We start from the raw sequence: 12,432 nt of genomic DNA, 5'->3' as shown, positions 1-12,432 counted from the left end.
AAAAGAAAATAAATATTAAGTAGTATTTTTGAAAGGCCACCTCTAAGTACTCGAACTATATGTCGCGCTTTATGGAAAGTTTCAAAACAAGTGGTGCATCCATACAAATTGGCCAGTTTTCAAGCATTAGAACCTAGAGATTTTCAGGTGCGTATGGAATTTTTAAACTGTTATTTACAAAAACGTCGTGAAAATCGAAATTTTCCAAAATGTGTGTTTTATACCGACGAGGCTAGATTTACTAGGGAAGGAATTTTCAACTCTAGAAATAGTCATTTTTGGGATGAAGAAAATCCGTTCGTGAAAGGGGATTTCAGTATAAATATTCGGTTAATGTGTGGGTGGGTATCGTTGGAGATTGCTCAATCGGGCTTTATATATTACCAAATAAATAAAATGGAGCAATTTATACGCGCTTTCTGGACAAAATGTTACCGTTAAATATTAGACAACACATGTGGTTTCAACACGATACGGCATCTTCTCATTTTGTTACAGTGGCAAGAAATTACTTAAACAGACGTTTTAGAGAAAAATTGATTGATCGTGGTGGACGCAATTGTTGGCCTCCAAGATCACCTGAGTTAAATCCTAACCCTGACAGCGCACCACTGGTTAAATTTTTTCAAAGTTTGTTTATATCAAAATATTACTTTATTAAGGAGCATATTGGTCACCAAATTTGAAAAAAAAATTAAAGACTTTCTTGATTTATGGCAAATTTTCATTTCGATTTAAAATTATCAAAATAAGTCATTTATTGAGATCTCTCTGTGGTAGAGCGTTGTCGGTCGAATATAGAAACACCCTGTATAACATAATCAATAACACCTGTTTTATCTACCTATTCTGCAAATTTTTGATTTCTCAACCATATTTTATACAAGGTGCGCAGTAAATAAGTATCAAATTTCAAAGGAATGCTGTGTAAAGAATTCTGAATATCTTTATCACGAAATATAGATACAAGGAGCCCGAACGGTATACAATTTTTTACATTATTTATGTATCCAATAATAGCACATAGTTCTCTTTTTTTCCACTGGCTGCGCAAGTATTCAGGAGGCGACGATTATTATTATTCCATATATACTGACTGGCACATTCGCATACAATTTCTATTACTGAAAAACTCATATGTTCCTTTCCTGTATTAGTATTAAGCAATAAAACTTCCCGCGTAAGTATTTGAACGAGTACTTCTTGAAAACTAGAGCGCTCTAGCGGCGTAATATCTGTCCCCTAAATTGATGCCGTTCTTTCAATACTACGTTAGGCCTCCTTGTATCTATACTTCGTGATCTTCGTATAAATTCTTACTTGAAGGAGCAAAACATTCAGCGAAAAAAATAACAAAGGATTCTGCCGTCTTTAGCGGCGTCCCATTGCTAAAATAACTACGAAAATGGATTATTAAAACTTCTGAAACAATTAAAAAAAATGTTTTCTCCCTACAACTCGCTTTGGTTATAACTATATACATTTAGAATTTTTATATGATAACTGACTCAAAATGTAATTCAAATGTTTTATCTTCGCTATCAAAAACGCTAATGTTATCAATGACATACTCGTTTTCTAAATTACAAATTTGTATAATTTGAAGCAACACTCTTTTATATTTTTAATTTTCATGAATATCTTATCTTTTTCGAAACTGGTGTTGGGAATTTTGTTTAATATTTGGGAAAGATGAGATTTGTTATCCATAACAATGACTAAATTTGGCGGAATGTTTCGTAGGAACTGAAACATCTTTCAAATAATGCTGCGGTCATGACTGGTAATCAACACAAGGTTGGGAAGTGTTTTTAGCAAATAATAACAATTAATTTGACACAAAACCATCTTTATTTCCAGCATGATTAATAATTTCTCATTTCCTCTCTTGGTCAAGGAGTACTTTAAACCTCCAGCAGTCGGGTGGTAGTACTTATTCTCCTAATTTTTTGTGCATGTTTTACAACCACTATCCTCCATTGAAGAATGTAAAAGTAATCATTCGTTTTGTAGCTTAGTATGTTGATCAAGTATTTTGGCCAATATAAATTTGGATTTTTCGATTCAAATGTGACAGTACTCCACTTGCCGTACTCAGTATTATTGACTAACTTTCTTTATTGTTCTTTATAATTTATTGTTATGGCAGCTCTTCTGTGTTTTAGGCTTCTAAAGGGCTTTTAACCGAAGACAAATTACATTACGACGTTGTTAATTTCGACGAGGAAAGTGGAGACGAAGATGAAGTAATTGGAGACAATTTAAACTGTAATGATTCAGAGCAAACTACAGATGATGAGTTACCAAATGTTCAGCCTTTACAGATGGATTATTGGTTCTATATAGGGAAAGGCACAGAGACAATTTGAAAAAGTGTTTCCGTGTCAAGCTCCAATGAAGCTAGAAATAAGCTAGAAAAAAAATTTCATGGTCCTACCAAGAATCTATCGAATCCAAAAGAATAATTTTTAGCTTTCACAATCACAAATATGATTGACACCCCAGTAAATTACACCAACAATTATATTGAAAGAAGAGGAATTTTCCTTGTTAGAGAGTAAGAGACTGTTCAAATAAACAAGCCGTATTAGACGTATTTTTCCTCATAGCAGTTAAGAAAGGTGATCAAGTAAACGTTCAAGAGCTCTGGAGCATAGACGGAACTGAAATTATTTTACTGTTTTCTCACAAAAGGTTTCTATTCCCTCTTTGTGCGTTACTCTTTGACAATATTACTAGCGCGGAAAGGAAAAATAGCTGCCATAAAAGAAATATACACAACTTTATGAAAAATTGAATATAAATATTTATTTTAGGAGCATATATGACAAACCAAATAAATTACAGTATAAAAATCTATGCCTTCTGCGATAGTGAATCTCATTACAGCCGGAATTTCGAAATATACTGTGGGATTCACGAGATGATCAATAAAAAATTCGGATAAGCTTCTTCATATAGTGAAAAGATTGGCAGAGCCTTTATAAAAAGACGAACAGAAACCTTAAAAAAATAGTATTACATTAATTGGACGGTAATAAAGAAATTGACGAAGAAAAAAGATGAGATAAAAGGAGAAGTAAACACAGTGGACCAAAATTATGCCTCTTACAAGATGTCAACGCTAAAAGTTTGGATATCTAATAAGACTTCTATTGTGAGAAAGGTAAGGAATTAATTCAAAAGCCTACAAAAGACACAAAAAGTTCTACTCGAAAGTGTTGGCGATATCATCTCATGGTTGTTCTTCAGCATACATTTGTCTTTCTGGAAATTCTTTAACTACCAATACATATCAAAAAGAGTGTGTTATAATTGTAGTTCATAAAGAAGAATTATCCAATTATTGTTTTGGCCAGATATGGCAACTGCTTATTATGCAAAGGTCGTTGTGAGAACTTGCATAATTGAAAATTCCATTTATTGAGAAATCTAATGTTTCTCAACTGAGGCCAATTGAACGTTTTTGGCGAAATTTGAAACGAAACGTATATTTTGGAGATTGGTAAGCACACAATTTTAAACAAACTCCGTCATACGCCATATTTACTATTTCATAATTAATTGCAATATTTAAACTTAGAAAACGAGCCGACTGGGTGCTAATTCAGTTATAAAAGATGTGTGTTATTATGGTGTACCAACCGTTGCTTCATAAACAGTTTGTACGGATGTTTTGTCCCCACACCCTTATCTCCATTTTCTTATCTCAGACAATTAAACATATTTTAAATAACCTTTTGACTTTGGACATGTGAATATTTATGTTCAACCTTTTTCCCATCATCCCCAATGAATTTGATAATTAATATTAATAAAACCAAAATACTGAAATTAGAGACAAAAACGCAAACTATATTCGAAAAACTATTTGAAATAATTACGTATAACATGCATTAAATATACTTTGAGCTGCCACTGTCAGCAGTCGGAACCAAAGGAAATATTTTAATTAGTACAAATTTATGAACTTTTTCATCTAAACCCTAATTCTCTACTTTTGTCGTGGGAGTTTGTATATTATACGAAAAGTTCCACAAATATTGGTTTGTTAGTTGAATTTGGATAATTTCAATTTTTCTTGTAGATTTACCACTACTCTATTTAGAGTTCTTATTTACTGAATACCCTGTATGTTTATCTACAGAAGAAACGTAAAAATCAAAGCAAATTTCTTAAAAATATAGTCGTATTTTACTGAGTACCGTTTCTTTTCATATATTTGTGCTATACAATTGGTAAATGCATAATTGATTTATTAGAAAAATATTGAATTTATTAGGTGACAAATAAAAAAAATGTATGAGTCGTCATGACTCAATAACTTATACTTTTCATAAAAAAAATATAGTTATACAATCCGGAAATAATATTTAATTAGAATATGTACGATTCTTTGAAAATTGTTGTAAACTCAAAGTATAAACTCTTTCCTATCCAATATTTTCTTATTACGCTTTGTATTATTTAACTTTTTTCGAATAACTATTAATAAATGAATTGATTAACTTCGAATAAATCAAACAACTCTCAAAGAAACGACCACATTTACTATAACTTTTTCATCTTTTACGACGGTCTAATAGCTACTAAATCTGAATGATAGCTGGTATTATGCCTGAGATCGACTCCCATGTTTATGGAGCCATCACTCAAATTTTGAATCCGTGGACGTCGAGGTCTTTTATGGTGAGTCGTAGGATGACATCGGCAGTCACAGTGCATTACGCAAAGAGCCACAGATGTGGCTAAAGTAATTATAAAAGGTACAGCGAAATAATTAATTATGATAGCAATCTGTTCATCTCTTTCATAATGGGTTAGTACCACAGTACGATTCTGACGCGAATGATAACAAGGAAACTCAGTGCCCTCAACTCCGTATGTTTCGGTGAAATTGAGACACAATACACTAGGAGGATACCCACATCCTTTGATGTTCACTAATAAGACTGCATCGTCAGTTTGATTGTAAGGTTCCTCCTGAAACAAAACAATTAAAGGAATACCTTTTCAATTATCCTTTGTTATTTCAAATATAGTAACAAAAATACCAAAAGATATATAGTGGATTATTGTATTAAAAATAGCTAGCAATGCCCTTATCTCAACGTCGAATCCATTACCGAAAGGCATTTGACAGAACGACTTCCAACAGCTTCTTCGTAGTCTTCTCTATGATAAAAATGTTGTCAAAACGTTTCCCTTTTAGTACATTTCTTGAAGAGCTAGAAGAATTTTACAGCCAAAAACTGGTGAATCAGAAGCAATTTGGACTACGAAGGGTTGTCCATTTGAACGAACAAGTCTGTTCATGTAGTGCACCTTTTAATCTATTTTTGAGATTGAGTTACGTCCCGACCGTTTTGGATCCTTAACTGTCTCATTTCTTCTTTTAAATTACCCATACCACTTGTAAACGGCCTTAAAAGGTACTTCATTATCACTATAAAGAGTTTTTAAGATTTATTGAGCTTCTTTGATACCAACTTGAAATAAAAACTTAATGACTACAACCACGCTCTCACTGAAATACATCGTCGGGCAAGTGAACGCTCGACAGGAATCTAAGAAAATTTTCTCTGTTAGATCTAATCTGAATATATTAGAAATGATGCAGCAGGCGTCTACCGAAACCAATAATATTTAGAAACCGGTCTACAATGAAAAAAAAATTAAGAATATCTGTTTTACGTGAATTTTATGAATCACTACTGCTTTTATACGAATGAAATCAGAGGTATCTTTACCTGTGGTACAGGGGATGCGTTGCATCCGGGCGCCGCGATCTCAATTAAGATACTCTGTTCATTTTATTTTCAGCAACATATCGTTACATGGTAATTTGAAGAAAAATTGTTCAGCATCAATATGATTCAATGACTTGAGATACAGCGCAAGTCTCTTCTCTATATATTCCATAATATGCTCGACATCATTTATGAAGAGAGGTTTCGTCATTTCGAGAGCACCCGATTAACTTTGGGTTCGTCCAAACACATTAAAAAACTATTGATCTGAATAGGGCATCGACTGTTTAGTTGTAAGTATTCGCACAAGGCTATTGGTCACACAAATTTTTCAGCTGAACAACTAACGTGTTGGCTGTCTAAACCCAGTCTAATCAATTATTGTTATCCACTTTTCATGCACCAATTTAGCTGGTCAGCACAGCCACTAAATGAAACGTCCATTATCTTAGCTATGTTTGTTTGGGACATTCTTTGTCAAGTGTTATGTAAAACACAAATTTAATCAAGAAAACATTTTTTGTACTTACTTTGCTATTATTATAACTCACGTATATGTGGGTACAATGATAAGCATCACTGGTGCACCCTTCCCGGCAAGAACTCCACGAACAATTAGCTAAACCGCTGAGTTCTTCTATCCTAGTTGTTATACATGTAACTGGTTCAGTTACAAAATTTGAGGCCAAAGTTGATATTGCTGGATCAACATATAAAGGTACTAAAAATAATAATGATGATCCGGCAGACATTGCGATTACTGCTAAAACACTTGTAGAATAAAAAATAGCTTGTTCTCGACATGATCGTCCAGTTGAATTTTTTGATTTTTTGGCAGCTGCTAGTTCCTGTAAAAAACATATCACAATTAATCTGCAAGATACAATTGTATACAGAAATATGTAAAACCTATAAATAACAGCTGAATCTAAATAGTAGAATTAGTTAGTATCTAGTACAGATAAAAGACTGTTGTTTAAACAAATCTTAAAAACAACCAACCATAAACAATATGAAGATATTTCTGTAGTATTGCAACCAGATGAATTGCGAATATTTTTTTGATAAACGGCAGCACAATATATTTTTTGAGTCTAAGTTACATACCAACCACCTGGTCTAAGTACAATTTGATAATAAGTACTATTACACGGCTACAAATTTTGAACCACATATAAAAGGAAACGCGCTCTTTTGTTAAATAAATAATATTCTTTAGGGAACAATTTCGTGGTATACTCTTGTTTATCAACATTCACGACATATTTTTTATACAAAGTGGGATCTATAATCAACTTATGACCAACTGTATACTTCTGTTGAATTTGCATATGAATAATTTCGCTTCATGTTTAATTATATATGGAAATAAACGGAGCTCATATTTTATACGGCATAAAAATACATATTAGTGAAAATTTATTCCCTTAATATAACGAATCAGGAGCTACTTTTATTAGAATTTAGAAACACACGTCAAAACTTAAAGATACTGTGACGTATTTTTGCTTAAATGTACTCGTTATCATTTTCCTTCAGTGGTTTAAATGAATTACTTCGTGTATGACAGTATTTCCAAACCGATTTTGTTCCATGCCCCATCTTACTACTACTATTCACTCCTGTGGCCACTCAAATCCAAATTGATTTTTGGCCTCGCCATAATTTTCTATCCTCAGCCATGTCTACCTGTCCACCAAGTCTCCTCACATCTTCCCCCACTTGGACATTTTATCTTGCTCTTGGTCTTCCCAGTGGGCGCCTCCCTTCTGGTTGACCTCTCCACACTCTTCTTATTGTTGTATCTTCATCCCTTCTTCTTACATGGCCTAATGCTTCTACTTCTTATCGCAGCCACAATATCTGGCTCTGTATTTCAGTATTCTTCATACTCCTCCTTCGAAAACTCCTTCTGGGTGTTTTGTTAATGTCCACATCTCAGCTCCATACAATAAAACTGGCTGTATTATGACTATGAGTATTCTTATTTTCGTATTTTTAGACAGTTTACTTTTAAATAATATCTACAGGCTCCAAAAACATCTAATGGCTGCATTTAACCTCATCTGGATTTCTATTCCTATTTTATTGTTGCTGTTCATAGTAAATCCTAGGTTCCTAATTCTTTAGCATTAAATGATTGAGCTCTGCAACTCTTCCCACTTTCATATAGTCAGACTTACCTTCATTTACCTCCAATCCTACTTTTCGTGCTTCTAAGAATACTTGTGCCAGTATTTTCAGGTCACTTTTACTGTCCGCTGTTAAAGCTACATCATCAGCATAAGCTCAAATATTTCTTTACCCTCCAATATTTGCTCCTCTTGGAATAGCTTCAGTTGCTTTTAAAGCTTTTTCTAGAGCAAGGTTGAACAGAAGGACGGACAACCCGTCTCCTTGTCTTACTCCTGTGGTGATATCGAAGGTATTCTTTTTCTAGTTTGACCTTTCCTTTGAGCCTTCAACAAACATTTTTACAAATCTTATTATCTTTTCTGGTATGTTATTCCCTCTGAGCTCATCCCATACTTTTGATCTTATTACGCCTTCTTAAAGTCAATATGCCCCATTTAAGTCGTTTTAAAATTCCTATGCCCCCCATGCAACATACATAATTTTCAATATTATATGGTTTAAATGAGAACTGATAGGTTTAAGACGTCTCTATAAAACATTAGGAATGGAAAATTATGCTTCTAAAATTAAATACTTATCAACGAACTTTTACAACAGTTTTTATGAACACTTAATTCAAACTAAAATCTGTGAAACACTACAAAAGTTGCGATAGGTCATTCAGGTTGTTGCACAGATTATACCCTAAGGGTTATGTTTTGTGTGTTATTTAGCGAGATTCTAAAACATCCGGGGTTATCCGCGGAGCCTGCCGTCTGACAACGCCAAATACACAGTTAATATTTTGGTCTCGTCAAGCCAAATTATACCTAATAATTAAATTGGGTACCGAAATTGAACATTGCATTTTTGTCCAGAACGAAAGCGAGTCCCATTTTCGAATTGCATCCCTTTAGGGCGTGTTCGTCACGTTGGGAAAATACGAAGTTTTTACAAATTAGACTCTCGAGGTACAAAAGTTTTTAAACAAAATACGTCTTGATTGTTTTATTGGCAAATAAGAACCAATGTTGGATCAGTCAAATAACACCTTTTAGCTCCTAATTTTTTATACTAATATTTGAAAACAAGGATTAACTTGGCCAGACAGTGCGAAATTAACCTACGCATTGTCTTAATGGGTCATCATTTCTTATTATTCCACTAAGTTCGGCAAAAAGGTAAAGGTGGTGATGGTGATCAGAAAATAGTTTCACCTACAGGACTCAGTGAAGATACATAATTACAAACCTAACCTAACCAAAAATATAGAAAAACAAATATCATGGTTGGGATATTTCATTTGCACAATTGATTTTTTTATTTCAAAGGAAGATGATGCAAATGTACGATAATATCATACTGATTTGTTTACAGTATCCCATTAGGAATATATAGATTATTTACGCCAGTGACCAAAGAAGAGAAAGAAGAAAGAAAGTTATAACGAATACATAAAATCCCATAGAATGATTTTTTGCATATTTTTTCATTTTTATAGAAGTGCTTACTTCAATTTGTATTCGAATGAATTGAAAACAGAAGCCTGAAAAATCTGGTAAAATCATAGGATCTGATATTTGTACGAAAATACGATAAATCAAAACCAAAAAATTAGAAAGGATATACGAGGTGTAGCTATTAAATAACGAGACTAGCGCTGCTACATAAGAAGTATGCTTGTGCCAAAGGTTAACCACTGTCAGCTGTTTAGCCTGAAGTCTACTTTTTCGAATGCAATATTACCGTGTCTGTATAAAACCACAATAGCCATGTCCTTCGTTTGTATAGGGTTTGTTTTTTTTTTTTTGTTTTGTCGTAAAAATTAGCGATGTAAAAATAGAGCAACCGTTTGTTGTGAAATTTCACTTAAAACTTGGAAAAATTGCAACTGAAACTTATAATTTATTGGAACAAGTGTATTGCAATAAATATTTATCGCGTCAACGTGTTTTTGAGTGGTTTAAACGTTTTCAAGATGGTAGAGAAGATTATTCGCTTTCGAGTCGTCCTTCCACATCAAAAACGGATGAAAATATCGAAAAATCTTGTTCGGTCTGATCGTTAGCTAAGATTCATACGATTTCTGAATCTATAGGAATTGACAAAGAATGTATGCGGCAAATTTTACATAAAAATTTTAATATGTGAAAAGTGTGGCTAAAGTCCTCACATTTGAACGACAAGAAGTTGGCAAAAATATTTGTATTCACACTTTGAATGCGAGTAAAAATTACTAAAACTTATTTGAAGGGGGAAAAAGTATGACGAATCACATCTGCATTAAAAGGAACAAGATTTTTATTTGTTGAAGCTTTGGAAGACTTCCTGCACTGTTTCGAACAATGGAAGAGTCGCTTAGAACAATGTAGGGATAGAGGACGGGTATATATTGAAGCTGATAATAAATAATAAAAATGAAAATTGATGGAAATATGTAATCTAGGATTTGCACTTAGTCCCAGTCGCGCAAATACATGTTTTGTTTGGCATTTCTCAAAATATTTTTAACACAAATAGACAATTCAAAAGCATTAAGTGTAGAAACAACTAACAACAACTGATAACATGAGATTATAAATCCAAATTTGTCTAACATATTCGAAAAAAAAAGTTAAATTTAATGATATGATAAAACTTGATATATGAATGGAACGTCAGCACATGTGAAATCGTAAAAATAAGTTGAGCACATGTATCTTATTTTTGTATAAAGATCCCACTGGAAGTAATTTTTCTATTTCTAACTTAGAGACAAGAAAAAAATATGTATAAAATTTAGAAATACCTTAAAACGAAACTGAAAAATTGTGACAATAAGACTATCAACAAACCGATTGTGTTATTGCGTAAAAGATGACGATCAGATGAATAATTATGCGCTAATATCCCTTTCACCGAATCAGAATCGTTCTAAAATAAAATTAAAATCACAGGCGTCTGCTAGTTGAATTAAGAAGGGAGTGAAACGTCTGAACACATAATTTCTGAATGTTCCGAGTAAGCGGGCACCCATGTTTGGGTTAACCGAGGTCAAAAATTAACCGTCTGTTATAATAGCATTCATTAATTATCTGTGCCTATACGAAGAACTTGAGGCTATATGTCCAGAGCAGCTCAAGCAAAGGGGGGACACAATAAATCTTTTAGGTCGCAATGCGTATTTAAACCCCTCCGATTCAGCCTACAGAGGTGATGAAAACTAGTTTAAATTGCTAGTTGATAACAATTTTTGAAAAAAGTAATTTTTTACTTTGAAAATAATAAAGTAAATGGGAGATTAAACGTTTCAATTGGTACATTAGACCCTAAGAAAAATCCTAAAATTAGGCGTTTTTTCGGAAATACATAGCTCTGTTTCTTTGAATTTTTGGAAAGAGTAGATATCATAATATTTTTCATATGTTTTATTTACGATCATCGATATTTGTTGCAACAAATAGAAAATAGCAGACACACTTAAGTTTCGTAATAGATTTATGGTGTTTTTCTATTGAAATCACCAAAACTATGTTACGTACCGGAAATAATCACATAAAACAACATTTTGACACACTTTCTTTCATTGAAAAGTAGAGTATCGTAACAACACATACCCTTATAATGGATGAATATATTCATTAAATGATAATTTTTTATAAAAAATTTGTTCACTATATGCAGATTACTTATAGATAAGGTTAAAAGTAACCAGTAGCACTTATCCATGAAGTGGATTTGACAAATCCAGAATATTACCTTTATTTTTTGTCTACGAAGCTCCTCTTGCTGATCTAGGAGCAGTTCCGAACTACTGCTCCTCATTTTAAAATCGAAACTATGACATTTGACCAGAACTTTTTCAAAATGTTCACAATTTATCACAATATTATTGTCATCAAAAATCGAAGTATAAATTGAGAGAAGGGCAACGCAAACTCACTACATATTCCATTCAACCTTTTATTTTCATTTTGATACACGCTTGCGCAATAGTTTCTGAACGGATGTTGTAAGGGGTGAAATAATCCCTTTTTATAAGAGTGTAGACGCAGACGCAAATTATATTTTTAGGAATTAATAGCTCAATAAATTTCACCCATTCACACTGGACAATTTTTAAAACTTTTATACCGAAATTAGTACAGAAATTTTATGAAATAATACACTTATTACAATGTTATTAAATAAATATAAATGTCTTATGATTTGTCTTGTGATTTTAATATTGATAAACGACAAATACTGATTTTTCAGCTATTACTTATTAACAATAAATAATAATTGAATTTGGAATATTATATAAAATCGTTCTAATTTCTTTTCATTTGAAAACCTTTTGAATTACAATTTGTATGAAGGGTAGTGCTCTCTATATGTGAATAACTTTTTAGTAGCTATAAATAATAAATTCGTAAAAGAAATCTTCATTTGCAGTACCATCTATTATAAAAATATGAAAGTATATTTATATAATTCTTAAGCTGGCTATTTAAGTTTAACATTCTTACGATAGGTGGTACACCTTTCTAGTGTATTATTTAAAATAAATACTAATGATAAATAATTTAGGCTTATCTTATCATAC

The 12,432-nt window shown here is 32.5% G+C and overlaps 1 protein-coding gene across 2 annotated transcripts; it reads right to left on the bottom strand.

Moving 5' to 3' along the window:
* Nucleotides 1–417: 417 nt before the first annotated feature.
* Nucleotides 418–11,809, bottom strand: LOC130451750 (protein tipE). 2 transcript variants are annotated; one of them, XM_056790968.1, is made up of 3 exons: nt 11,604–11,809; nt 6,281–6,598; nt 418–4,983 (listed from the first exon to the last, which is right to left on the bottom strand). In XM_056790968.1, exons 1-3 carry the CDS (start codon nt 11,667–11,669, stop codon nt 4,570–4,572), a joined length of 798 nt encoding a protein of 265 aa, XP_056646946.1. In that variant the 5' UTR covers nt 11,670–11,809; the 3' UTR covers nt 418–4,569. The 2 variants fall into 2 exon arrangements, with proteins under 2 accessions (XP_056646946.1, XP_056646947.1); XM_056790969.1 differs by having other exon boundaries at nt 4,570–4,980; nt 11,604–11,669.
* Nucleotides 11,810–12,432: the final 623 nt, after the last annotated feature.

This window comes from Diorhabda sublineata, chromosome X (assembly GCF_026230105.1).
Source record: "Diorhabda sublineata isolate icDioSubl1.1 chromosome X, icDioSubl1.1, whole genome shotgun sequence".
Classification (NCBI taxonomy): domain Eukaryota; kingdom Metazoa; phylum Arthropoda; class Insecta; order Coleoptera; family Chrysomelidae; genus Diorhabda; species Diorhabda sublineata.
Note: the sequence above shows the minus strand (reverse complement) of the source record. Positions and strands in the feature narration are given on the sequence as shown.

Excerpts from the sequence above, each read along its gene's own strand:
- LOC130451750 (XM_056790968.1), bottom strand. The coding sequence starts at position 11,669 with ATGAGGAGCAGTAGTTCGGAACTGCTCCTAGATCAGCAAGAGGAGCTT. Across the intron at positions 6,599-11,603 it reads TTCGTAGACAAAAAATAAAG|GAACTAGCAGCTGCCAAAAA; the intron begins GTAATATTCTGG and ends TGTTTTTTACAG. Across the intron at positions 4,984-6,280 it reads TGAGTTATAATAATAGCAAA|GAGGAACCTTACAATCAAAC; the intron begins GTAAGTACAAAA and ends GTTTTGTTTCAG.